A 27,050-nucleotide genomic window follows, 5' to 3' on the forward strand; every position below is an offset into this window, starting at 1 on the left:
GCCACAAGACGGCAGCATTTCATCAGTGTCGCTACCACGCGAAAAGAAAAGCAATCAAATGAACATTGTCAGAAAAACTTGCTGTTTATGTAACTATCTGGAGGATATATATATGCATTATGCTTTTTGTGTTGTTACCGTGGGAGAGTGGGAAACGTAATTTCGACCTCTTTGTATGTCTTGGCATGTGAAGAAATTGACAATAAAGCAGAATTCGACTTTGAATTGAGCTTTCTCGGCCACCGTACACTTCCGCTTCAGCGAGCAGCTAGCTCTTCAGGTTGGTACTACTTGGGCTTTCGCGTGAGTCATGTCAACATTTTTCAAACTCTCGATTTGCTGTATGTGTGTACACGCATACATGTTAAACAGTGACATGGAAGGAGAATAATTGTTAGTCGTTAGCTCAGTGGAAACTCGCTAGCTCTCGTGAAACAAGAGGTGGAGCGTTAGCTAGCACGCCCACCTACCTACCCACCCACCGCCAAGTAGCACTCACTCGGCTGTCAATCAATGGATAATCAAGGAAAGCGTTTGACTTGAACGTTATTTTTCTATGTTTTTCCATGTCCAAACTTGAAGACTGGAGGCTCCACGTCGGCTGCTGGCCGTCCATCTGCATATCTCCAAAGGTAGTACATGCCTTCCTCATTTTCCTTGTAGCATTGTGCCTCTAGCGACTAGCAAGATTTGCCTCTAATCTTAAATGTAGAAGGTTGTGTCATATATGACTTCAAATATTCCAAAATGTTATCAATGGACGTTTTAGTTGTTCATTTCCCAAATGAATCATGTCCTGATGATAATTTGGGCCACAACGAAAAGAAACAAAAGAATTGCTCTACAATGGTTCAAGTTACATGCTAATGTAAGAAGTATAGATTTGAAAAGTGCTTTTGAACTTAAAAAGTCTATTTTTGATCATAGTTGGCACACATGAAAAGTGAAATGAAGTGAACAAAATTGTGTATAAGGTATGTTAGTTGGTAGTGTTGTGTGCTTGAGGAGCTGATGTCATCTTGTCATGGCACACCTGGGAGAAGGTGAGCACATGCAAGCAGCTGACTTCTCTCACAAAACCAAAGATACTGCACAATGTCATCATCACACTCGTCTGGATGTGTTTTTTCATGATATTGATGCAAACCAAGTTAGTCAGAAACATATATTTAACTCACTTGGTTTGCATCAGTGTCATGGAAAAACTTGTCCAAAAGTGAGTGCAGTACCTGGCACTTGGGTTTTGTCCCAGTGAGAGATGTTTGCACTGTTTGCATGCGCTCACCTTCCTAAGTAAGGAAGCACACATCAAGCAGTTCATCTGCTTCCATGCAGGCAGGCAGGGCCTTTTCGAACTGCTTTTCTATTCAATAAATTGTTCAAGTGGAATGCGAGTCTTTGTGATTTATGAGCAAATTGGCTCATTTGAAGTCTTTCACGCTTGCATTGGCTGCAAAGTACTTTTTGAAAACCTAAGTGTCCACTACAATGTTTTCAGCCTTGAGGTGAGTGTCACTGCAACAGACACAAGTCTTTGCTGCTTCTCTCTGTCTGTGTCCACATGAGTCAAAGTGATGCAACTGCAGTTACTTTGAGTCATGTGGAGACAGACAGACAAACAGAAGCAGTCAAAGACTTGGCTCTGTTCAGTGGCTGAAGGTAAACACTCGACTCAAAGCTGTAAAGAGTCTTCCAAAACCTAAGTGCCACTTTGCCCGCCTCCTACCTCTGCCAAAATTCAGCCTGGCCAATCACGGCTTGGCTCATACTTTGCATAACCACGCCCACTTTTCAGCAGCCAATCAGAATGCAGCATTTGCACATCTGACCAATCAGATTGCTTCATTTTTAGGAAGCCACGCCCACCAAACCCGCAACCAATCATAAATCACTTCATTTGCATATTCACGCCCACATTTCAGCCAACCACAGCCTTTTATTTTCATTGCTCCACCCAGTTCTTGAGCCATCAGCCAATCATGAAGCAGTATTCCAAGCGTGATCCCACCCCATTTCTCAAAAATTTTCCCCAGAAAAAAAAAAAAATCCGTAAAAAAAAAAAAAAATTTGGGGGTGGGGAAATTTTTTTAAAAAAAATTTATAGGAATTGTCTTTTAAAAGTTTGTTTGAAAATGAAAAGTAGAAAGTGAAAGTTTATTTGTAATAAAGCTTTATTTCTTTTGCAGAGTAAACATTCAATCAAAACAAAGTAACAAGTTGGATAGCAAGCGGCGAAGTGGTCGGCCAGAGGGACGAGCGGCAAAGTGGTCGGTCAGAGGGTTAGAGCAGTACTCCGTGCCTGGACCTAAGACAAAAAGAGCTTCGTAAGAAAAGAGTAAAGTCAACGTTTTGTGCAGAAAATGTTTTGGCATGTATCATACCAGTGCGCTAGTAGAGTTGTCCATGGCATCAGGCATTGAGAGCTGCATGACCAGGAAGCTGATTTTGTTCCTTGCGGCAATGACCAGGAAGCTGATTTTGTTCCTTGCTGCCTGCCAGAAAATAGGGGGGGGGAAAAAAATTATGGAATTAAGAAGAGGATTATTTTAAGTGCCTCACTTCTCAGGTTGCCTTAGTAACAAGGAAACTGAAATGCTGCTGGTCCTCCGCTTCGGTTGCGAGCAGGTACTTCATGTTGCTCTACACTGGACACAAAATAACCCAGATTTAAATTTTGAAACCTGTTTGCTAAAATGTCATTTACTTTGCTTCTCTCACCAGCAGAGGGCTCTTCAGGCAGCACGGACCGGGTGAACAAACTCAGAGGCTGAAGACAAATTGGGGCAGGCTTTGCACTTTGTGAACCAAGATATGTCACCTTTGCCTGGAAAGAAAAAGGAACATTGACATTTTAGTTTATTGCTTTTATTTTTAACTGTAGACTGGAAGCGGCTGGTCGGTCGCTGGTGCACAGGCAGAGTTTCTGAAATGTTGTCAAGATTCCAGGGTACACCTGCACACAACACAAACGAGGGAGGGAGGGAGGGAGGGAGACAGCCATCAAGCTGCCATTTAGTACATATTGAGAGTCATCTTTTTAAATGGAGAGAGTCTTGAGGAACCTCGGCATGGTTTCGGAGGGCTGGTTCCTTTGGCCAGCATGTGACAGATTTTCCAACAGCATCATTACTGGAAACTCCTCTGCAAGATTAGGGAGGCATTTAAAAAAAAAAAAAAGCAGGTAAGTGCTTTTAAACAATGCCAAATTTGTAGCAAATTGTCACCTGTCAGCCAAGCTGTTGATGCCACAGTAGATCCATGCTGCAGAAACTAAGTCCTTTGGCACCACCTAGTGGACAAAAGAAGCGGAAATGTTTGACACGTGTCAAACATTTGGACGCGTGCGTGTTTCACCAACCAGCGAGGAATGGAGGGCAGCGCCGGACGGACGTCTCTCCAACCACAGCTTGCTGCTCTGAAAGACACGGTAACGTTACAACCATTCTGCTTTTCCATTTTCAGCAAATTGGGTTGAGCAAGAGAAGACCTACCCGCAAGCCACGCGAGGACTGCAAGTCAGCCATCTTGGAGCCTGCAGACAAAAGAACAAATGCTTGATTTAGTCCATTTGCTAATAAAAATCTTTGACCATTTTGCAGTCCCTCTGTTCCAGATGCAGGCCTGTGGACAGATAGAAGACTATTAGAAGCAGTCGATCGAAAGAGTTACCTTTAAAACACAGAGAAAGTCAGTCGGCCATGACGGGGGTCGCACCTGCGGACAGAAAGCAGATAATTAACACGAATGCATCGAAATACGAGTCATTCTCTGGTGGATTTATGCAAACGCTGCTTTGTCTACTTACCTCCGTCCAAACGGCGCTGTCGTCCACACGTTGCTAAATGTTGGTGCAAAAAAAATAGTGTTAGTCGTCGTGCGTGCTTGAGTTTGCAAAATGTAGATGTACTTACCCGCTTCAATAGTTTGCTTGCACGCCAAATAAATGCGTTTTGGTGGTCGTTGAAGACGCTATCAGCTAACGCTAGCTTCTGCAAACCTTTTAGCTTGCAAGATGAAAGCACGCCCAAAGTGCAAGTTGACGCTGAAAGAGAGCAAAAGCAGTTCGTTTGAAAAGGTTAACTCAAGTTGAACACTCACCTTGTCACTTTTAAATGCTGTTGTGCAGCAGGTGGGCCAGAGCAGCGTGGCGCTCGCTGTCAGAGGAGAATGACTGAATAAGCGTCGCGTTCTTGACGCCTTTTATAGTCTATTTCTGATGACGTCATCAGCAGCAAAAAAATAAATAAATAATTCAAACATGCACTCAGTAAAGCGGGGGAAAAACTACTTGATTGGAGGACGCTGGCCTCGAACCAGCACTGCAAACTTTGCAGTCAATGGCGTTATCCCCTCGACCATTGTCCTGTGGCCTTTGTAGCAAGAATATTTTGTATTATCCTAAATCATGAAGCTATCTTTAGGAAAGGTTCAGAGTAACCTTCAATTACAAACATTTGACTGCTCAATGCAATATCACCAATGGCCGAATGGTTAAAATTTTTGCCTTGAGTTTGGGAGAGGCGGGTTCGAATCTTATACATTGCTCTATTTCATTTGCAAAAGCTGCAAAGAGCAAGTTTCGAACCCGGGGCTGCTGGACATCAACCCAGGTCATAAACCAGTCTGCCATTTTGCCGTTACGATTTCCCGAGTTTTGTTATGTATTCATAGTATCTGTTTTATGAACTAGGTAAAATGACTAAATCACAAGGATGTCCCAGGACACTCAACGGTGTAATACCTAAAGCTTTTGCCTTATGTTTGGGAGAGCCGAGTTCGAGTCTCACACTATTCAAACTTTGGCTCAAATTCTGCTTCGTGTAGGGCTCGAACCATGGTCTCCCGAACACCGGGCTGAGTTAAAAACCATTCTGCCATTTCGCCAGCGAAACTCGGTATTTTTTGGGGGGAGTGTACACTAAAAATCTCAACTTGCTTAAAAATACTACCATTGCTTGACAGAACATTCAATGTAGTGGATAAAGTTTTTGTCTTCTTTGCGGGAGAACAGAGTTTGACTTACACTGTCTAGACTGCCTCGTGTGGGGCTCGATTCATGGTCTCCCGATCACCGGGTCAAGTTAAAAACCATTCTGCCATTTAGCCAGCGAGATTCGACCATTTTGTTTGTGTAGTGTACTGTAACAAATGTCAATTTCTGCTTAATAGAACACAATCGTGTGCTTAAACTTTAAGCTTTTGCCTTGTGTGCGAAGAATTGACATCGAATCTTCCACTACGTAAACTTTAGCTCAAAGTTTACTTTTTGTGGGATTCGAACCACAGTCTCCGGATCACCGGGTAAGGTAGATAAGCATTCAGCCATTTAGCCTATGAAATTTGGGCATTTTCTAAGGTAGTGTATTGTATACAGACTCAGATTTTTTTTTTCCATAAACAAAAAAAAAAAAGACCAATACTTACCCCGGACGTTTTGTCAGGGGTTCAAAAGTAAGACATGTCCGGGAAAAAAAAGAGGACGTCTGTAGATGCTATTTTTTTGTTGTTGTTTTTTTACCAAAAAAAATGACTATATTTATACTAACCCCCGACGTTAAAGTTAAAAAGCATTCTGCCATTTTGCCAGTGAAGCTCGGCCTTCTGTTTGGGTAGTGTACTGAAAACTGTCAACTTGCTCAAAATGAGCTAAAAATGCTCATCAACCAGTGCTTGTCAGAACACTCAATGATGTAGTGGAAACCCTTTTGCCTTACTTTACCTTTTTTTTTTTTTTTTAGGTAGTGTATTGTACATAGAGGACGTCTGAAAAGAAAAATGGACATGTTCATTTTCCGCTGGGTTCCAACCAAGTGAATGGGGGCACTGCCATCTTGCGGTAGCTCGGCGTCATTACATGAGCCGCTTCATAAACTAGAGTCAAAAGCCTGTATGTTTCATGTCGTACGACGTACGTATTTATTTCATTCTGCTTATGTGATGGTATTTTGAACGAAACAAATGTCCAGTAAACTACTCATATGTTTAAGTTCTAATAACCATATTGTAACTGAACTCAAATGATATTTTCATGAAAGAAGGCGCAATGATGAAATGGAAATGTTCATTTTACGCTGGGTTACATCCAAGTGAATGGGGGCACTGCCGTCTTGTGGTAGGTTGGCGTCATTACATAAACGGCTTTACTGACAAAAGCCAAAAATCAAAAGCCCCATTCCTTCATCCATGCATCCATCCATCCATGCATCCATCCATCCATGCATCCATCCATCCATCCATCCATCCATCCATCCATCCATCCATCCATCCATCCATCCATCCATCCATCCATCCATCCATGTCCATTTCCATTTCATCGTTGCTCCTTCTTGAATGAAAATATCATTTAAGTTCAGTCTGGTTCTTCGAACTTAACCATCCGCACTCGCACTCAAACCTAGGGGCAATTTGGAGAGCTCGATCGGCCTACCAAGCATGTTTTGGGGACGTGGGAGGCGTTCGCCTTCAAACGAAATGTCCATGACAAAACTGCTCCGAATGAAAGCACAACATTTCAGTCGTTCGATCGAGCAGGATCTCGTAGATCTTTAACCTGGCACGATCGCATGACAGCCGAAAGCTTGCTCCCATAATTCATCATGTGTGTTTCTGCACAAATGAACATTGAAGTGATTATGCTTACCAGGGCAGTGCAAGCACGGAAAGAGCAGTCCTAGTGTTATTTCAAACCGACGAGAAGTAAATGGTAAACCTACATTCTGGCTGACATAGTTCACGCAAGAAGACGCTCGTGTGGACGAGCAGGAGAAGAAGAATGTTCGAATTGGCGCATGTGACGTCACGTCCGGTCAGCTAAGCAATCCTTTCCATGACAGGTCACCTGGCGGCGCTAGTGTGCGAAGCGCCGTTGGACGAGCAGGAGAAGAAGAATATTTGAATCGGTGCATGTGACGTCACGTCTTCAGGAGAATTGAAGACAGGTGTGCTCAAGAGGAGTTATCAAATGCAGGTGCCACCGAGCGCGTGGCGGGCAGTTTCTCAGGTAAGTTAGCAAATGTTTGTCGTTTCTCACCACGCACTCCATGTTTGTTCGTTACAGGATTTTCCCGCCCAAGGCGCCAACAACCGCGCGGCATTTTCTCAGGTAAGCGAGCGAACAAATGTTTGTCGGGCGTTTCTCACGACGGACGCCATGTTTGTCCGTCGCAGGATTTTCCCGCCCAAGGCGCCACCGACCGCGCGGCATTTTCTCAGGTAAGCGAGCGAGCGAGTGAATGTTTGTCGGGCGTTTCTCACGACGGACGCCATGTTTGTTCGTTGCCAGATTTTCACACTCGCCACGGCGTTAACTGGAGGCCGCAAGGAGAGTTTTCGAATACGGCCAAAAAATGTGTCGTTTGTTGCCTTTTCTCATAAGCCTTTTTTTTTTTTTTCTTTCTGTAGGATTGTCGCTCTCTCGTGACTCGGCAACGTTACCGCGTCCACCGCGACGGTAGGCCTCAAGGTAAATTGTAGACCGCAGGCGGTCATCGAGTAAATGTTTGGCGTTTCTTACGATGCCTTTGACTAATTCTTGCAGGATTTTCGATTGTTTGAGGTTTGGCCACGGCACGCCATAATCGACTTTGCGTCGCGTCGTTGCGCGCTTCGGTCGTTTTGCCGCCACACTGTTTGACATGTCTTTCGTGTTTTTTTTTTTGGTTTTGTTTTTTTAATGCTGGCCAGCATTTTTTTCATTAGTTTGCGTTGGTTTTATTGGTTCTGTTGTGTGTGCGCCATTTCCTTGTTATACAAACTTATGAATGTTACGTCATGTGAAAATCAGACCGTTGTGACCCAAATCTATTCCAAGATGGCGCCCGCCCGCCCGCGCTCGTTACGCAACAAACATTTGCTCGCGTTATTTCCTCCCGTTTTGGGCGCCGCAAACCTGGATCATCTGTCCAATGTGAGGTGAGTTGATGATGATACAACAAAAATATTAGATATAATTCAGATACATTTATTATAACTCACTACAATAAAGTGCTAATTATATACATTTTTTCAAACGTAAACCTCTACTCGGTATGTATAATTGTTGCAAAAATATCATGCCATTGGCACCCTATTCTATTTCTGTTGCAATAATTTGTGTTTGTCTTTTGTAGGGCGAAAAAAGGCTGCTTAGCCGGCATCCTTCTATACAAAGCAAACAGGAGGCTCTTAAGGAGCCATTTCAGTGTTGTTGGGGACACTGAGGAAGAGTAGTCCTAAATCAGGTGAAAACCCGTATTTGTAAAGTTTCAGCTTTACACAATTAATGGCCGTCTGTGTCGAGTTTGAGCTTCCCAGCACACAATTAATGGCTGTCTGTTTTTGCAGGCTGCAAGAGAAGCCGAAAGGGATGCGGAAAAGTAATTCCGCATCCAAAGGCGCAATGGCCTATCCAAAGGCGCAATGGCCTATCCAAAGGCGCAATGGCCTATCCAAAGGCGCAATGGCCTATCCAAAGGCGCAATGGCCTATCCAAAGGCGCAATGGCCTATCCAAAGGCGCAATGGCCTATCCAAAGGCGCAATGGCCTATCCAAAGGCGCAATGGCCTATCCAAAGGCGCAATGGCCTATCCAAAGGCGCAATGGCGCCTATCCAAAGGCGCAATGGCGCCTATCCAAAGGCGCAATGGCGCCTATCCAATGGCGCCTATCCAAAGGCGCAATGGCCCCCATATCCAAAGGAGCAATGGCGCCCATATCCAAAGGCGCAATGGCGCCCATATCCAAAGGCGCAATGGCGCCCATATCCAAAGGAGCAACGCCCCCCCATATCCAAAGGAGCAACGCCCCCCCCATATCCAAAGGAGCAACGCCCCCCCCATATCCAAAGGAGCAACGCCCCCCCCATATCCAAAGGAGCAACGCCCCCCCCATATCCAAAGGAGCAACGCCCCCCCCATATCCAAAGGAGCAACGCCCCCCCCATATCCAAAGGAGCAACGCCCCCCCCATATCCAAAGGAGCAACGCCCCCCCCCATATCCAAAGGAGCAACGGCCCCCTCATATCCAAAGGAGCAACGGCCCCCTCATATCCAAAGGAGCAACGGCCCCCTCATATCCAAAGGAGCAACGCCCCCCCCATATCCAAAGGAGCAACGCCCCCCCATATCCAAAGGAGCAACGCCCCCCCATATCCAAAGGAGCAACGCCCCCCCATATCCAAAGGAGCAACGCCCCCCCATATCCAAAGGAGCAACGCCCGTATCAAGTCAAGAAACAAGCAGCGCACTGCAAAAGTCGACATGTGTGCAGATCATGTGCCCAGGAGGGGGCAGTGTGGTTGCCTTTGATTATTGGTGCTCATTTGGGGGACGACGTGGTCTTGTGGATGGAAACTCTGACGTGGAGTTGAATGTCCAATTTTGTCATGACTTGTAACATTTTGTCTTTTTCTACCCTGCCTCTGTCGTATTACTTGCTGCATTCTTTGTTCTCTCCCCCCCCTTGGTGTAGGGCGGCGTCCCGAATGTCCAATTTTGCAATATGACTGGTTGTGACATGTTGTCATTTTCTAACCTACCACTGTGGTACTTGCTTTCTTTGTTCTCCCTTAGGTGTAGGGCGGCGTTGGAGCGAGCCAGTGACATTGTCTTTTTCTAACCTATCACTGTCGTACTTCATCTCACCCTAACCTACCACCGTGGTACTCGTATTCTTTGTTCTCCCCTCGGCGTAGGACGGCGTTGGAGCGAGCCGGTCCACGAGGAAGCAGGGGTCGCGGGTGCTCAAGACATAAATACGCAAGCGGCGCACAACTCATTGCCTGTTTTGCCTTTTGCAGGCCGGACGGTGAAGGGGTGCGCACGGCCCGGCCAGACTCACCGAGACTCTCACCGAGACTGTCACCGAGAGTAGCTCGCCGCTGTGATCTACAACTCGGAGTGCTCTTTGAGTGTCTGACATTGTTTCTGTGTCTGTCTGCAGTTGGCGACTGCGACCCGATCAGAGGTGGACCACTTCCATCGCGCTGAAGTATCGTGCCTTGACCGAGCTCTGGGCTCTGAGAGAGACCCACTATCCTGGAGGTGTCAACGCGTAAAATGGAGGTTTCTTTTTCTTTTTTTTTTTTAATTCACACCAGCGGTGTTCAAACGTCAGTTTGAGGGCACCATACTGAAACAAATTCTGAATTCTTTGAGACAAATTCATAAAATTAGGAAATGTTGCCATTTATATTTTGTGCTACTGCGCTAAAGTGGTGTTGTCCATTTTGAAGGTCATTCATGCGATGCGTTGATAAAGCGGCTCCTCGGCTGCCATTTGGACACCAATGGTGACGTGCGTAAGGCTGCGCGGGTATTGGAAAACTGTCATATGGTGGTATGTTATTGACATGCACTTTAAAAAGGAAAGATTTTTTTTTGAATGTGGCAAATGAAACAAGCTCCATGTTTTCTTGCCTCTTAACTATTTGTAATGAGTTTAGAAGATGACAAGTCATTAATGCAAGTTAAAGTTAAGTGATCTGACGGATCTCGTTGCGATCAAATAGTTTATTTCCGTCCAGGTTTTTGCACGACTTTTCTCAATGCAATGGTTTGGCCCAATACTGCCATAGCACAGATTTTCCAATATGTTGTGCAACCCTGATTGAGTGCAAACGCGCAGCGATAGCAAGCGACTGCGCAAGCGAAAGCAAGCGCGCAAGCAAAAGCGACCGCGCAGCGACGGCAAGCGCAAGCGACCGCGCAGCAACAGCAAGCGACCGCGCAAGCGACCGCGCAAGCGACCGCGCAAGCGACGGCAAGCGCAAGCGAAGGCAAGCGCAAGCGACCGCGCAAGCGCCGCGCAAGCGACGGCAAGCGCAAGCGAAGGCAAGCGCAAGCGACGGCGCAGCGAAGGCAAGCGCAAGCGACGGCGCAGCGAGACCTTTGTGCTTGTGTCTTGCTAGGTGGAAGAGAAGCTGCACGAAACCAAGAGCCGGCGGACGGAGGCTACCAGACCTGGCTGAGGATTGATCTCCCCAAAGGAAGCGGTCGCCATGTGATGAAGAGGAGCCTGATGCGTGACTGGCCAAGGCTGGCCAGAGGTGACGTGTCAATCGAATATACAAGAGTAGCGTACACACTTGGTTTTGAATTTGATTTCCTTATTTGTCTGCCTTTCAGCGGACGGGACGAGCGTCAGCCTGCACCGAGAGGGAACGGGGGGCAGGTAATGAGTACGTCCGCAGAAGTCAACTGCAACCGCGTGCCACTGAGCACCGTTTGTCTCTTTATTGCAGTCGTTGCCAGGCGGAAGATGAGTCCCATCGTCCGACATCGGCCCGGAGCAGACCCGAACCTTCCTACAGATGCGGCGAGGCCAGGAGGGCAAAGTGCCCAGCCAGCGTTTAGGGGGGAGTATGACTGTTTTTTTGTCCTTTTGCGGTTTCCTTCCCTCCCTCCCTCCCTCCCTCCCTCCCTCCCTCCCTCCCTCCCTCCCTCTCTCGTCTGTTTGAATAGGGTAACTAGCAGCACGCACGGGCAATTGGGATTGCTGTGACCCTCTAGATACGAATTGGCAAAGTAGACCCCTCCCTCTCTCCCTCCCTTCCTCCCTCCCTCTCTCGCTCTCTTTCTCCCATGCGCCCGGCAGTACCTGCATGGCCTGGTGCAGCCAGGGTGGAACGTTGCTATACCTTGCCCTTTGTGGAATAACAGGGTATAATGTATGCCTGCCTGGTTCCCAGTGTCGTCGACGGTGTCGAGGACGAGGAGATTCTCCGTGACGCCCTCCGTGACGTCACGTTTTCCTTTTTTTTCCCCCCCTCCAGGGGCCAAGCTATCTCTCTCTCCCTCTCCCCCCCTCGCTCTCTCTCTCGCTCTCTTTCTCCCATGCGCCCGGCAGTACCTGCATGGCCTGGTGCAGCCAGGGTGGAACGTTGCTATACCTTGCCCTTTGTGGAATAACAGGGTATAATGTATGCCTGCCTGGTTCCCAGTGTCGTCGACGGTGTCGAGGACGAGGAGACTCTCCGTGACGCCCTCCGTGACGTCACGTTTTCCTTTTTTTTTCCCCCCCTCCAGGGGCCAAGCTATCTCTCTCTCCCTCTCCCCCCCTCGCTCTCTCTCTCTCGCTCTCTTTCTCCCATGCGCCCGGCAGTACCTGCATGGCCTGGTGCAGCCAGGGTGGAACGTTGCTATACCTTGCCCTTTGTGGAATAACAGGGTATAATGTATGCCTGCCTGGTTCCCAGTGTCGTCGACGGTGTCGAGGACGAGGAGATTCTCCGTGACGCCCTCCGTGATGTCACGTTTTCCTTTTTTTTCCCCCCCTCCAGGGGCCAAGCTATCTCTCCCCCCCTCGCTCTCTCTCTCTCGCTCTCTTTCTCCCATGCGCCCGGCAGTACCTGCATGGCCTGGTGCAGCCAGGGTGGAACGTTGCTATACCTTGCCCTTTGTGGAATAACAGGGTATAATGTATGCCTGCCTGGTTCCCAGTGTCGTCGACGGTGTCGAGGACGAGGAGATTCTCCGTGACGCCCTCCGTGATGTCACGTTTTCCTTTTTTTTCCCCCCCTCCAGGGGCCAAGCTATCTCTCCCCCCCTCGCTCTCTCTCTCTCGCTCTCTTTCTCCCATGCGCCCGGCAGTACCTGCATGGCCTGGTGCAGCCAGGGTGGAACGTTGCTATACCTTGCCCTTTGTGGAATAACAGGGTATAATGTATGCCTGCCTGGTTCCCAGTGTCGTCGACGGTGTCGAGGACGAGGAGACTCTCCGTGACGCCCTCCGTGACGTCACGTTTTCCTTTTTTTTCCCCCCCTCCAGGGGCCAAGCTATCTCTCTCTCTGCCCCCCCCCCTCTCTCTCTCTCTCTGTCCCTCCCTCCCTCCCTCTTCGTGAGGGGTTAAACCTTTCATAAACCGGATCGCTCCAATGCGGGAGTTCCGTCTGAGACATGTGCCAGTGCCTCTCGTTACCTGATTTAAACTTGCTTGAGTTAAGGTCGGGGGGCGGCTGCTAGTAAAAATTTTCCTCTTGCCGAAACCGTCACAATATGTCTGCCTTTCAGGATTGCCGGGGCAGCGGATCGGACCAGCGCCTGCACATAGAGGGAATGGTCCGCGAGACCAGGAGGTAGGTCATGAGTACGTCCGCAGAAGTGAAGCGACCGCATGCAACCGAGTGCCGTTTTTCTTGTTGCAGTTGTGCGAGGCGGATGACGAGTCCAGATGTCGCATACCGGCCGGGAGGGGACCCGAACCCTCGGCGGACCTTTCGCCAGTGACGAGCGGCCCACACGAGATGGCGGGAGATGTGGCAAGGGCAAAGCGCCCAGCCAGCATTTAGGGAGAGTATGACTTTGTTTTTCCTTTTACGCTTTTTCTTTCTTTCTTTCCTTCCCTCCCTCCACTTTTTCACTGGGTGTGCACACTGTGTCTGCATGATGCCTCTTTCTGGCTCAGCGCTGTCATGATGCAATATTGTTGTTTTATTGTTTGTTTGTTGTTGTTTTTTTTTAAATACAGAGTGAATTGTAAAGTTTGTACTGTAATTGAGTGTTGCTCAACCTGTATTGAACTGAATTGAAGTGGCCTATTTTAAACATTGGCAGAGTAAAATGACAAAATACAAAATGGAATTGTATGAGATATCATCAATGATACATCTGTCTCAAATATGTCATGTTAAAAATGCAGTGTCAGGCTTTTTATTTTAACTGCGCAAAGAAAAGCTGTATGCATTCTAAATTGAAGACAAAAGCCAAGTCGCCTGACATATTGATGCAAGTGACAGAACTTAAGTGTAAAACCAGACTGCTTAGTAAGCAGCAAAATTCATATTTTGCTAACCTTGCAACGTTGTAAAATGGCCACTGAAATGTGAAATATCCTCCATGTTTGCAATCTAAATTGTCGGCAAACGACCAGTGTAAGCATAAAAACAGTCTCTGTTGTAATCAAAAAGTCATCTTTGGCAAGCTTGCTTTAAAATGGCCACTGAAATCAGAAATTGTAAGGGTAAAAGCTGTTGTTTTGATTAAGGCTGAGCCCCTTTTTGTTTTTGAATAGTCATGAATTATGGTGGGCATGAGTGTGAATAAAGTCAACTTTGGTGTGGTTTTGTTGGTGTAAATTAACTCAACTTTGGTGTTAGCCTTCATTCACAATGTGCTTTGGTTGATGCTGCATCTCTTCAATATGAAAATTATTGCATGTTAAGTTACAAGGCAAGATAGCATTTACAGTTTGACTGCAAAGACGGTCATTGTACACCCTAGGGGTTGCAATAGTAAATTGAATATATGAGTCTGGTATGTAACTACCAGGACATTGGCATTCACTCTAAAGCACAGCTGCTTATCATGGTCAGCCTTGGCACATGTAATGGGTGGTAATACCCAGTTCAAAGTTAAAGGCCAAAACGCAACCTGCTTAGGTGGCACGCAAAAGTGAGGCAGATGTACTTTTAGTGCCGCCATCTTTATCAAATTAACCTTTTCGGACAGGCGAGATACATTTAAGTGCTGCCACCTAGTGGAGGCACGTTTGCCTCAACGTGTCCAGCGCTCCGTTTAACTGCAAAAATATTTCACTTTTAACTTGAAATAACGACACTATTACAAATGATAGGAGCCTTAATTTGACAGCTGGGTTAATGCGACGCATCTTTCGTTGTTTGTTTTGCCCAAAGCAACCTAAACAATACGTACACATAAGCACTGCCGCTATCTCGCCGATGTGCATGTGTGTACAAAGCAATGAAATGAATTTGCATGATGGACTTTTAAAACATGCTATTAACGTGCAAGGTATACTGATGCAAAATGTTTGTATTTTACAATTGAAGATTTCTCAGGATGAGCGTTGCCAGACTCGAACACGAGGCTGCGTATTACCCGTCTACGTGCCGAACCCCTCGGCCATCGGTACCTCTTACACTCAAGTTCCTACGACTCCTCATATCCTAAGCACTGCAAACCTTTGTGCCGGTAAATGACGGGATTTTTATTTTTTTTACCTCATCAAATATGTGTCAAGCATACCAGCTGGTGTTTTAGAACAGTCTCGAATCGTAAAGAAAAAAGAAAAAAAACTTACTAAAGTTTTAAAATCTTATTGCCTCATATTTTCCTGCTACGTTAGCACGTAGCATCTATATTTCGCAGCGCAGGAAGTAACGCAGGGGGCGCAGGAAGTAACGCAAGGAGCGCAGTGAGCAGGGGGGCGCAGCGGGCGCAGCGGGCGCAGCGAGCGCAGCGAGCAGGGGGGCGCAGCGGGCGCAGCGAGCAGGGGGAGCAGCGGGCGCAGCCAGCGCAGCGAGCAGGGGGAGCAGCGGGCGCAGCAAGCAGGGGAAGCGAACCCGGGAGCTCCGGTGTTCAAGCGCAGCGACGGAGCCGTTCGCCAAGCGTGGCCAGCTCGGCACTGACCCCGATTTTACTTCGAGTCATTCTTATCCGTATAGTAGTACGTCCCGCGCGCGTAGGGTAAGTACAAAAGAGTGAAGACGGCCACCAACTTTCAGGTCGAAATAGCCCAATGGTTAGTGACACGGTCTCTTACCGTGAACAGACCTGGTTCGATCCCAGGCGCGGCCGAAGATCATGACCTCCTTTTGTTAAGTGTGAATAGTATTTGCATATATAAGTATTTATTTATATGTAAATACAGAAGGTGGCCCCGCCCACAAGTGGGTGGAGCAATGCAGCGGGCCCCGCCCCCGGCACACAGGGAACGCCCCCCAGGCAGTGGGCGGGGCAAATCCAGTAGCCCCGCCCCCAGCACACGGGCCCCGCCCCCTCCCTTCGATCAGGGGGCGGGGCGAGCGTCGCCCCGCCCCCTCCCCTTGGATAGGGGGCGGGGCGAGGGGGCCGCGTAGCCCCGCCCCCCGGAAGCCTATATAAAGATGGTAGGGGAGGGGGCGGGGCGAAGCCCCGCCCCCTCCCCTACTGTCTCTATATAGTGCAGGGGGCGGGGCGAAGCCCCGCCCCCTGCACTATATAAAGACAATAAAAAGTCTATATAAAGACAGTAGGGGAGGGGGCGGGGCGAAGCCCCGCCCCCTCCCCTACTGTCTCTATATAGTGCAGGGGGCGGGGCGAAGCCCCGCCCCCTGCACTATATAAAGACAATAAAAAGTCTATATAGAGACAGTAGGGGAGGGGGCGGGGCGAAGCCCCGCCCCCTCCCCTACTGTCTTTATATAGACTTTTATAAAGACTTTTATATAGACTTTTATAAAAGCTTTTATAAAAGTCTTTATAAAAGTCTATATAAAGACAGTAGGGGAGGGGGCGGGGCGAAGCCCCGCCCCCTCCCCTACTGTCTTTATATAGACTTTTTATTGTCTCTATATAGGGGAGGGGGCGGGGCTTCGCCCCGCCCCCTCCCCTATATAGAGACAGTAGGGGAGGGGGCGGGGCTTCGCCCCGCCCCCTCCCCTACTGTCTCTATATAGACTTTTTATTGTCTTTATATAGTGCAGGGGGCGGGGCTTCGCCCCGCCCCCTGCACTATATAGAGACAGTAGGGGAGGGGGCGGGGCTTCGCCCCGCCCCCTCCCCTACTGTCTTTATATAGACTTTTTATTGTCTTTATATAGTGCAGGGGGCGGGGCTTCGCCCCGCCCCCTGCACTATATAGAGACAGTAGGGGAGGGGGCGGGGCTTCGCCCCGCCCCCTCCCCTACCATCTTTATATAGGCTTCCGGGGGGCGGGGCTACGCGGCCCCCTCGCCCCGCCCCCTATCCAAGGGGAGGGGGCGGGGCGACGCTCGCCCCGCCCCCTGATCGAAGGGAGGGGGCGGGGCCCGTGTGCTGGGGGCGGGGCTACTGGATTTGCCCCGCCCACTGCCTGGGGGGCGTTCCCTGTGTGCCGGGGGCGGGGCCCGCTGCATTGCTCCACCCACTTGTGGGCGGGGCCACCTTCTGTATTTACATATAAATAAATACTTATATATGCAAATACTATTCACACTTAACAAAAGGAGGTCATGATCTTCGGCCGCGCCTGGGATCGAACCAGGTCTGTTCACGGTAAGAGACCGTGTCACTAACCATTGGGCTATTTCGACCTGAAAGTTGGTGGCCGTCTTCACTCTTTTGTACTTACCCTACGCGCGCGGGACGTACTACTATACGGATAAGAATGACTCGAAGTAAAATCGGGGTCAGTGCCGAGCTGGCCACGCTTGGCGAACGGCTCCGTCGCTGCGCTTGAACACCGGAGCTCCCGGGTTCGCTTCCCCTGCTTGCTGCGCCCGCTGCTCCCCCTGCTCGCTGCGCTGGCTGCGCCCGCTGCTCCCCCTGCTCGCTGCGCCCGCTGCGCCCCCCTGCTCGCTGCGCTCGCTGCGCTCGCTGCGCCCGCTGCGCCCGCTGCGCCCCCCTGCTCACTGCGCTCCTTGCGTTACTTCCTGCGCCCCCTGCGTTACTTCCTGCGCTGCGAAATATAGATGCTACGTGCTAACGTAGCAGGAAAATATGAGGCAATAAGATTTTAAAACTTTAGTAAGTTTTTTTTCTTTTTTCTTTACGATTCGAGACTGTTCTAAAACACCAGCTGGTATGCTTGACACATATTTGATGAGGTAAAAAAAATAAAAATCCCGTCATTTACCGGCACAAAGGTTTGCAGTGCTTAGGATATGAGGAGTCGTAGGAACTTGAGTGTAAGAGGTACCGATGGCCGAGGGGTTCGGCACGTAGACGGGTAATACGCAGCCTCGTGTTCGAGTCTGGCAACGCTCATCCTGAGAAATCTTCAATTGTAAAATACAAACATTTTGCATCAGTATACCTTGCACGTTAATAGCATGTTTTAAAAGTCCATCATGCAAATTCATTTCATTGCTTTGTACACACATGCACATCGGCGAGATAGCGGCAGTGCTTATGTGTACGTATTGTTTAGGTTGCTTTGGGCAAAACAAACAACGAAAGATGCGTCGCATTAACCCAGCTGTCAAATTAAGGCTCCTATCATTTGTAATAGTGTCGTTATTTCAAGTTAAAAGTGAAATATTTTTGCAGTTAAACGGAGCGCTGGACACGTTGAGGCAAACGTGCCTCCACTAGGTGGCAGCACTTAAATGTATCTCGCCTGTCCGAAAAGGTTAATTTGATAAAGATGGCGGCACTAAAAGTACATCTGCCTCACTTTTGCGTGCCACCTAAGCAGGTTGCGTTTTGGCCTTTAACTTTGAACTGGGTATTACCACCCATTACATGTGCCAAGGCTGACCATGATAAGCAGCTGTGCTTTAGAGTGAATGCCAATGTCCTGGTAGTTACATACCAGACTCATATATTCAATTTACTATTGCAACCCCTAGGGTGTACAATGACCGTCTTTGCAGTCAAACTGTAAATGCTATCTTGCCTTGTAACTTAACATGCAATAATTTTCATATTGAAGAGATGCAGCATCAACCAAAGCACATTGTGAATGAAGGCTAACACCAAAGTTGAGTTAATTTACACCAACAAAACCACACCAAAGTTGACTTTATTCACACTCATGCCCACCATAATTCATGACTATTCAAAAACAAAAAGGGGCTCAGCCTTAATCAAAACAACAGCTTTTACCCTTACAATTTCTGATTTCAGTGGCCATTTTAAAGCAAGCTTGCCAAAGATGACTTTTTGATTACAACAGAGACTGTTTTTATGCTTACACTGGTCGTTTGCCGACAATTTAGATTGCAAACATGGAGGATATTTCACATTTCAGTGGCCATTTTACAACGTTGCAAGGTTAGCAAAATATGAATTTTGCTGCTTACTAAGCAGTCTGGTTTTACACTTAAGTTCTGTCACTTGCATCAATATGTCAGGCGACTTGGCTTTTGTCTTCAATTTAGAATGCATACAGCTTTTCTTTGCGCAGTTAAAATAAAAAGCCTGACACTGCATTTTTAACATGACATATTTGAGACAGATGTATCATTGATGATATCTCATACAATTCCATTTTGTATTTTGTCATTTTACTCTGCCAATGTTTAAAATAGGCCACTTCAATTCAGTTCAATACAGGTTGAGCAACACTCAATTACAGTACAAACTTTACAATTCACTCTGTATTTAAAAAAAAACAACAACAAACAAACAATAAAACAACAATATTGCATCATGACAGCGCTGAGCCAGAAAGAGGCATCATGCAGACACAGTGTGCACACCCAGTGAAAAAGTGGAGGGAGGGAAGGAAAGAAAGAAAGAAAAAGCGTAAAAGGAAAAACAAAGTCATACTCTCCCTAAATGCTGGCTGGGCGCTTTGCCCTTGCCACATCTCCCGCCATCTCGTGTGGGCCGCTCGTCACTGGCGAAAGGTCCGCCGAGGGTTCGGGTCCCCTCCCGGCCGGTATGCGACATCTGGACTCGTCATCCGCCTCGCACAACTGCAACAAGAAAAACGGCACTCGGTTGCATGCGGTCGCTTCACTTCTGCGGACGTACTCATGACCTACCTCCTGGTCTCGCGGACCATTCCCTCTATGTGCAGGCGCTGGTCCGATCCGCTGCCCCGGCAATCCTGAAAGGCAGACATATTGTGACGGTTTCGGCAAGAGGAAAATTTTTACTAGCAGCCGCCCCCCGACCTTAACTCAAGCAAGTTTAAATCAGGTAACGAGAGGCACTGGCACATGTCTCAGACGGAACTCCCGCATTGGAGCGATCCGGTTTATGAAAGGTTTAACCCCTCACGAAGAGGGAGGGAGGGAGGGACAGAGAGAGAGAGAGAGGGGGGGGGGCAGAGAGAGAGATAGCTTGGCCCCTGGAGGGGGGGAAAAAAAAGGAAAACGTGACGTCACGGAGGGCGTCACGGAGAGTCTCCTCGTCCTCGACACCGTCGACGACACTGGGAACCAGGCAGGCATACATTATACCCTGTTATTCCACAAAGGGCAAGGTATAGCAACGTTCCACCCTGGCTGCACCAGGCCATGCAGGTACTGCCGGGCGCATGGGAGAAAGAGAGCGAGAGAGAGAGAGCGAGGGGGGGAGAGATAGCTTGGCCCCTGGAGGGGGGGAAAAAAAAGGAAAACGTGACATCACGGAGGGCGTCACGGAGAATCTCCTCGTCCTCGACACCGTCGACGACACTGGGAACCAGGCAGGCATACATTATACCCTGTTATTCCACAAAGGGCAAGGTATAGCAACGTTCCACCCTGGCTGCACCAGGCCATGCAGGTACTGCCGGGCGCATGGGAGAAAGAGAGCGAGAGAGAGAGAGCGAGGGGGGGAGAGATAGCTTGGCCCCTGGAGGGGGGGAAAAAAAAGGAAAACGTGACATCACGGAGGGCGTCACGGAGAATCTCCTCGTCCTCGACACCGTCGACGACACTGGGAACCAGGCAGGCATACATTATACCCTGTTATTCCACAAAGGGCAAGGTATAGCAACGTTCCACCCTGGCTGCACCAGGCCATGCAGGTACTGCCGGGCGCATGGGAGAAAGAGAGCGAGAGAGAGAGAGCGAGGGGGGGAGAGGGAGAGAGAGATAGCTTGGCCCCTGGAGGGGGGGAAAAAAAAAGGAAAACGTGACGTCACGGAGGGCGTCACGGAGAGTCTCCTCGTCCTCGACACCGTCGACGACACTGGGAACCAGGCAGGCATACATTATACCCTGTTATTCCACAAAGGGCAAGGTATAGCAACGTTCCACCCTGGCTGCACCAGGCCATGCAGGTACTGCCGGGCGCATGGGAGAAAGAGAGCGAGAGAGAGAGCGAGGGGGGGAGAGGGAGAGAGAGATAGCTTGGCCCCTGGAGGGGGGGAAAAAAAAGGAAAACGTGACGTCACGGAGGGCGTCACGGAGAATCTCCTCGTCCTCGACACCGTCGACGACACTGGGAACCAGGCAGGCATACATTATACCCTGTTATTCCACAAAGGGCAAGGTATAGCAACGTTCCACCCTGGCTGCACCAGGCCATGCAGGTACTGCCGGGCGCATGGGAGAAAGAGAGCGAGAGAGGGAGGGAGGAAGGGAGGGAGAGAGGGAGGGGTCTACTTTGCCAATTCGTATCTAGAGGGTCACAGCAATCCCAATTGCCCGTGCGTGCTGCTAGTTACCCTATTCAAACAGACGAGAGAGGGAGGGAGGGAGGGAGGGAGGGAGGGAGGGAGGGAGGGAGGGAGGGAAGGAAACCGCAAAAGGACAAAAAAACAGTCATACTCCCCCCTAAACGCTGGCTGGGCACTTTGCCCTCCTGGCCTCGCCGCATCTGTAGGAAGGTTCGGGTCTGCTCCGGGCCGATGTCGGACGATGGGACTCATCTTCCGCCTGGCAACGACTGCAATAAAGAGACAAACGGTGCTCAGTGGCACGCGGTTGCAGTTGACTTCTGCGGACGTACTCATTACCTGCCCCCCGTTCCCTCTCGGTGCAGGCTGACGCTCGTCCCGTCCGCTGAAAGGCAGACAAATAAGGAAATCAAATTCAAAACCAAGTGTGTACGCTACTCTTGTATATTCGATTGACACGTCACCTCTGGCCAGCCTTGGCCAGTCACGCATCAGGCTCCTCTTCATCACATGGCGACCGCTTCCTTTGGGGAGATCAATCCTCAGCCAGGTCTGGTAGCCTCCGTCCGCCGGCTCTTGGTTTCGTGCAGCTTCTCTTCCACCTAGCAAGACACAAGCACAAAGGTCTCGCTGCGCCGTCGCTTGCGCTTGCCTTCGCTGCGCCGTCGCTTGCGCTTGCCTTCGCTTGCGCTTGCCGTCGCTTGCGCGGCGCTTGCGCGGTCGCTTGCGCTTGCCTTCGCTTGCGCTTGCCGTCGCTTGCGCGGTCGCTTGCGCGGTCGCTTGCGCGGTCGCTTGCTGTTGCTGCGCGGTCGCTTGCGCTTGCCGTCGCTGCGCGGTCGCTTTTGCTTGCGCGCTTGCTTTCGCTTGCGCAGTCGCTTGCTATCGCTGCGCGTTTGCACTCAATCAGGGTTGCACAACATATTGGAAAATCTGTGCTATGGCAGTATTGGGCCAAACCATTGCATTGAGAAAAGTCGTGCAAAAACCTGGACGGAAATAAACTATTTGATCGCAACGAGATCCGTCAGATCACTTAACTTTAACTTGCATTAATGACTTGTCATCTTCTAAACTCATTACAAATAGTTAAGAGGCAAGAAAACATGGAGCTTGTTTCATTTGCCACATTCAAAAAAAAATCTTTCCTTTTTAAAGTGCATGTCAATAACATACCACCATATGACAGTTTTCCAATACCCGCGCAGCCTTACGCACGTCACCATTGGTGTCCAAATGGCAGCCGAGGAGCCGCTTTATCAACGCATCGCATGAATGACCTTCAAAATGGACAACACCACTTTAGCGCAGTAGCACAAAATATAAATGGCAACATTTCCTAATTTTATGAATTTGTCTCAAAGAATTCAGAATTTGTTTCAGTATGGTGCCCTCAAACTGACGTTTGAACACCGCTGGTGTGAATTAAAAAAAAAAAAGAAAAAGAAACCTCCATTTTACGCGTTGACACCTCCAGGATAGTGGGTCTCTCTCAGAGCCCAGAGCTCGGTCAAGGCACGATACTTCAGCGCGATGGAAGTGGTCCACCTCTGATCGGGTCGCAGTCGCCAACTGCAGACAGACACAGAAACAATGTCAGACACTCAAAGAGCACTCCGAGTTGTAGATCACAGCGGCGAGCTACTCTCGGTGACAGTCTCGGTGAGAGTCTCGGTGAGTCTGGCCGGGCCGTGCGCACCCCTTCACCGTCCGGCCTGCAAAAGGCAAAACAGGCAATGAGTTGTGCGCCGCTTGCGTATTTATGTCTTGAGCACCCGCGACCCCTGCTTCCTCGTGGACCGGCTCGCTCCAACGCCGTCCTACGCCGAGGGGAGAACAAAGAATACGAGTACCACGGTGGTAGGTTAGGGTGAGATGAAGTACGACAGTGATAGGTTAGAAAAAGACAATGTCACTGGCTCGCTCCAACGCCGCCCTACACCTAAGGGAGAACAAAGAAAGCAAGTACCACAGTGGTAGGTTAGAAAATGACAACATGTCACAACCAGTCATATTGCAAAATTGGACATTCGGGACGCCGCCCTACACCAAGGGGGGGGAGAGAACAAAGAATGCAGCAAGTAATACGACAGAGGCAGGGTAGAAAAAGACAAAATGTTACAAGTCATGACAAAATTGGACATTCAACTCCACGTCAGAGTTTCCATCCACAAGACCACGTCGTCCCCCAAATGAGCACCAATAATCAAAGGCAACCACACTGCCCCCTCCTGGGCACATGATCTGCACACATGTCGACTTTTGCAGTGCGCTGCTTGTTTCTTGACTTGATACGGGCGTTGCTCCTTTGGATATGGGGGGGCGTTGCTCCTTTGGATATGGGGGGGCGTTGCTCCTTTGGATATGGGGGGGCGTTGCTCCTTTGGATATGGGGGGGCGTTGCTCCTTTGGATATGGGGGGGGCGTTGCTCCTTTGGATATGAGGGGGCCGTTGCTCCTTTGGATATGAGGGGGCCGTTGCTCCTTTGGATATGAGGGGGCCGTTGCTCCTTTGGATATGGGGGGGGGCGTTGCTCCTTTGGATATGGGGGGGGCGTTGCTCCTTTGGATATGGGGGGGGCGTTGCTCCTTTGGATATGGGGGGGGCGTTGCTCCTTTGGATATGGGGGGGGCGTTGCTCCTTTGGATATGGGGGGGGCGTTGCTCCTTTGGATATGGGGGGGGCGTTGCTCCTTTGGATATGGGGGGGGCGTTGCTCCTTTGGATATGGGGGGGCGTTGCTCCTTTGGATATGGGCGCCATTGCGCCTTTGGATATGGGCGCCATTGCGCCTTTGGATATGGGCGCCATTGCTCCTTTGGATATGGGGGCCATTGCGCCTTTGGATAGGCGCCATTGGATAGGCGCCATTGCGCCTTTGGATAGGCGCCATTGCGCCTTTGGATAGGCGCCATTGCGCCTTTGGATAGGCCATTGCGCCTTTGGATAGGCCATTGCGCCTTTGGATAGGCCATTGCGCCTTTGGATAGGCCATTGCGCCTTTGGATAGGCCATTGCGCCTTTGGATAGGCCATTGCGCCTTTGGATAGGCCATTGCGCCTTTGGATAGGCCATTGCGCCTTTGGATAGGCCATTGCGCCTTTGGATAGGCCATTGCGCCTTTGGATGCGGAATTACTTTTCCGCATCCCTTTCGGCTTCTCTTGCAGCCTGCAAAAACAGACAGCCATTAATTGTGTGCTGGGAAGCTCAAACTCGACACAGACGGCCATTAATTGTGTAAAGCTGAAACTTTACAAATACGGGTTTTCACCTGATTTAGGACTACTCTTCCTCAGTGTCCCCAACAACACTGAAATGGCTCCTTAAGAGCCTCCTGTTTGCTTTGTATAGAAGGATGCCGGCTAAGCAGCCTTTTTTCGCCCTACAAAAGACAAACACAAATTATTGCAACAGAAATAGAATAGGGTGCCAATGGCATGATATTTTTGCAACAATTATACATACCGAGTAGAGGTTTACGTTTGAAAAAATGTATATAATTAGCACTTTATTGTAGTGAGTTATAATAAATGTATCTGAATTATATCTAATATTTTTGTTGTATCATCATCAACTCACCTCACATTGGACAGATGATCCAGGTTTGCGGCGCCCAAAACGGGAGGAAATAACGCGAGCAAATGTTTGTTGCGTAACGAGCGCGGGCGGGCGGGCGCCATCTTGGAATAGATTTGGGTCACAACGGTCTGATTTTCACATGACGTAACATTCATAAGTTTGTATAACAAGGAAATGGCGCACACACAACAGAACCAATAAAACCAACGCAAACTAATGAAAAAAATGCTGGCCAGCATTAAAAAAACAAAACCAAAAAAAAAAACACGAAAGACATGTCAAACAGTGTGGCGGCAAAACGACCGAAGCGCGCAACGACGCGACGCAAAGTCGATTATGGCGTGCCGTGGCCAAACCTCAAACAATCGAAAATCCTGCAAGAATTAGTCAAAGGCATCGTAAGAAACGCCAAACATTTACTCGATGACCGCCTGCGGTCTACAATTTACCTTGAGGCCTACCGTCGCGGTGGACGCGGTAACGTTGCCGAGTCACGAGAGAGCGACAATCCTACAGAAAAAAAAAGGCTTATGAGAAAAGGCAACAAACGACACATTTTTTTTGGCCGTGTTCGAAAACTCTCCTTGCGGCCTCCAGTTAACGCCGTGGCGAGTGTGAAAATCCGGCAACGAACAAACATGGCGTCCGTCGTGAGAAACGCCCGACAAACATTTGCTCGCTCGCTTACCTGAGAAAATGCCGCGCGGTCGGTGGCCCCTTGGGCGGGAAAATCCTGCAACGAACAAACACGGTGTCCGTCGTGAGAAACGCCCGACAAACATTTGTTCGCTCACTTATCTGAGAAAATGCCGCGCGGTCGTTGGCGCCTTGGGCGGGAAAATCCTGCAACGAACAAACACGGCGTCCGTCGTGAGAAACGCCCGACAAACATTTGTTCGCTCGCTTACCTGAGAAAATGCCGCGCGGTCGTTGGCGCCTTGGGCGGGAAAATCCTGTAACGAACAAACATGGAGAGCGTGGTGAGAAACGACAAACATTTGCTAGCTTACCTGGGAAACTGCCCGCCACGCGCTCGGTGGCACCTGCATTTGATAACTCCTCTTGAGCACACCTGTCTTCAATTCTCCTAAAGACGTGACGTCACATGCGCCAATTCAAATATTCTTCTTCTCCTGCTCGTCCAACGGCGCTTCGCACACTAGCGCCGCCAGGTGACCTGTCATGGAAAGGATTGCTTAGCTGACCGGACGTGACGTCACATGCGCCAATTCGAACATTCTTCTTCTCCTGCTCGTCCACACGAGCGTCTTCTTGCGTGAACTATGTCAGCCAGAATGTAGGTTTACCATTTACTTCTCGTCGGTTTGAAATAACACTAGGACTGCTCTTTCCGTGCTTGCACTGCCCTGGTAAGCATAATCACTTCAATGTTCATTTGTGCAGAAACACACATGATGAATTATGGGAGCAAGCTTTCGGCTGTCATGCGATCGTGCCAGGTTAAAGATCTACGAGATCCTGCTCGATCGAACGACTGAAATGTTGTGCTTTCATTCGGAGCAGTTTTGTCATGGACATTTCGTTTGAAGGCGAACGCCTCCCACGTCCCCAAAACATGCTTGGTAGGCCGATCGAGCTCTCCAAATTGCCCCTAGGTTTGAGTGCGAGTGCGGATGGTTAAGTTCGAAGAACCAGACTGAACTTAAATGATATTTTCATTCAAGAAGGAGCAACGATGAAATGGAAATGGACATGGATGGATGGATGGATGGATGGATGGATGGATGGATGGATGGATGGATGGATGGATGGATGGATGGATGGATGGATGGATGGATGGATGCATGGATGGATGGATGCATGGATGGATGGATGCATGGATGGATGGATGCATGGATGGATGGATGCATGGATGAAGGAATGGGGCTTTTGATTTTTGGCTTTTGTCAGTAAAGCCGTTTATGTAATGACGCCAACCTACCACAAGACGGCAGTGCCCCCATTCACTTGGATGTAACCCAGCGTAAAATGAACATTTCCATTTCATCATTGCGCCTTCTTTCATGAAAATATCATTTGAGTTCAGTTACAATATGGTTATTAGAACTTAAACATATGAGTAGTTTACTGGACATTTGTTTCGTTCAAATTACCATCACATAAGCAGAATGAAATAAATACGTACGTCGTACGACATGAAACATACAGGCTTTTGACTCTAGTTTATGAAGCGGCTCATGTAATGACGCCGAGCTACCGCAAGATGGCAGTGCCCCCATTCACTTGGTTGGAACCCAGCGGAAAATGAACATGTCCATTTTTCTTTTCAGACGTCCTCTATGTACAATACACTACCTAAAAAAATAAATAAAAGGCAAAGTAAGGCAAAAGGGTTTCCACTACATCATTGAGTGTTCTGACAAGCACTGGTAGATGAGCATTTTTAGCTCATTTTGAGCAAGTTGACAGTTTTCAGTACACTACCCAAACAAAAGGCCGAGCTTCACTGGCAAAATGGCAGAATGCTTTTTAACTTCAACGTCGGGGGTTAGTATGAAT

The 27,050-nt window shown here is 49.0% G+C and overlaps 1 protein-coding gene and 3 long non-coding RNA genes across 21 annotated transcripts; 2 read left to right on the forward strand and 2 right to left on the reverse strand.

Moving 5' to 3' along the window:
• The first annotated feature begins 184 nt into the window (after nt 1-184).
• On the forward strand, nt 185-3,592 carry LOC147040427 (uncharacterized). Of its 3 annotated transcripts, none has more exons than XR_015063214.1 (4): nt 185-280; nt 583-632; nt 2,187-2,625; nt 2,722-3,592. It is a non-coding gene; the product is annotated as an uncharacterized LOC147040427 (long non-coding RNA). The 3 variants fall into 3 exon arrangements; XR_015063215.1 differs by lacking the exon at nt 185-280 and having other exon boundaries at nt 287-632; nt 2,722-3,181; nt 3,252-3,592; XR_015063213.1 differs by lacking the exon at nt 185-280 and having other exon boundaries at nt 287-632.
• Nucleotides 2,154-6,736, reverse strand: LOC147040428 (uncharacterized). 5 transcript variants are annotated; one of them, XM_085902825.1, is made up of 12 exons: nt 6,641-6,736; nt 3,912-4,042; nt 3,806-3,838; nt 3,670-3,714; nt 3,492-3,532; nt 3,359-3,415; nt 3,225-3,289; nt 3,063-3,141; nt 2,719-2,953; nt 2,560-2,645; nt 2,382-2,492; nt 2,154-2,305 (listed from the first exon to the last, which is right to left on the reverse strand). In XM_085902825.1, exons 5-9 carry the CDS (start codon nt 3,522-3,524, stop codon nt 2,852-2,854), a joined length of 336 nt encoding a protein of 111 aa, XP_085758951.1. In that variant the 5' UTR covers nt 3,525-3,532; nt 3,670-3,714; nt 3,806-3,838; nt 3,912-4,042; nt 6,641-6,736; the 3' UTR covers nt 2,154-2,305; nt 2,382-2,492; nt 2,560-2,645; nt 2,719-2,851. The 5 variants fall into 5 exon arrangements, with proteins under 5 accessions (XP_085758951.1, XP_085758950.1, XP_085758952.1 ...); XM_085902824.1 differs by lacking the exon at nt 6,641-6,736 and adding an exon at nt 4,099-4,166; XM_085902826.1 differs by lacking the exon at nt 6,641-6,736 and having other exon boundaries at nt 2,382-2,488; nt 3,912-4,173.
• Nucleotides 6,737-6,859: 123 nt separating this feature from the next.
• LOC147040429 (uncharacterized) lies at nt 6,860-14,498 on the forward strand. Of its 3 annotated transcripts, none has more exons than XR_015063174.1 (8): nt 6,860-7,000; nt 7,058-7,102; nt 7,168-7,212; nt 7,283-7,462; nt 9,778-11,025; nt 11,105-11,150; nt 11,221-13,054; nt 13,124-14,498. It is a non-coding gene; the product is annotated as an uncharacterized LOC147040429 (long non-coding RNA). The 3 variants fall into 3 exon arrangements; XR_015063172.1 differs by having other exon boundaries at nt 7,402-7,462; nt 13,124-14,497; XR_015063173.1 differs by having other exon boundaries at nt 7,402-7,462; nt 9,921-11,025; nt 13,124-14,497.
• A 3,442-nt stretch (nt 14,499-17,940) lies between these two features.
• Nucleotides 17,941-25,606, reverse strand: LOC147040430 (uncharacterized). 10 transcript variants are annotated; one of them, XR_015063168.1, is made up of 9 exons: nt 25,541-25,606; nt 25,439-25,483; nt 25,325-25,373; nt 25,219-25,263; nt 24,980-25,040; nt 21,417-22,521; nt 21,292-21,337; nt 19,388-21,221; nt 17,941-19,318 (listed from the first exon to the last, which is right to left on the reverse strand). It is a non-coding gene; the product is annotated as an uncharacterized LOC147040430 (long non-coding RNA). The 10 variants fall into 10 exon arrangements; XR_015063167.1 differs by having other exon boundaries at nt 21,417-22,664; XR_015063166.1 differs by lacking the exon at nt 25,325-25,373.
• Nucleotides 25,607-27,050: the final 1,444 nt, after the last annotated feature.

This window comes from Syngnathus leptorhynchus, chromosome 21 (genome assembly GCF_054491065.1).
Source record: "Syngnathus leptorhynchus isolate UIUO chromosome 21, UIUO_Slep, whole genome shotgun sequence".
In the NCBI taxonomy this organism is placed as follows: domain Eukaryota; kingdom Metazoa; phylum Chordata; class Actinopteri; order Syngnathiformes; family Syngnathidae; genus Syngnathus; species Syngnathus leptorhynchus.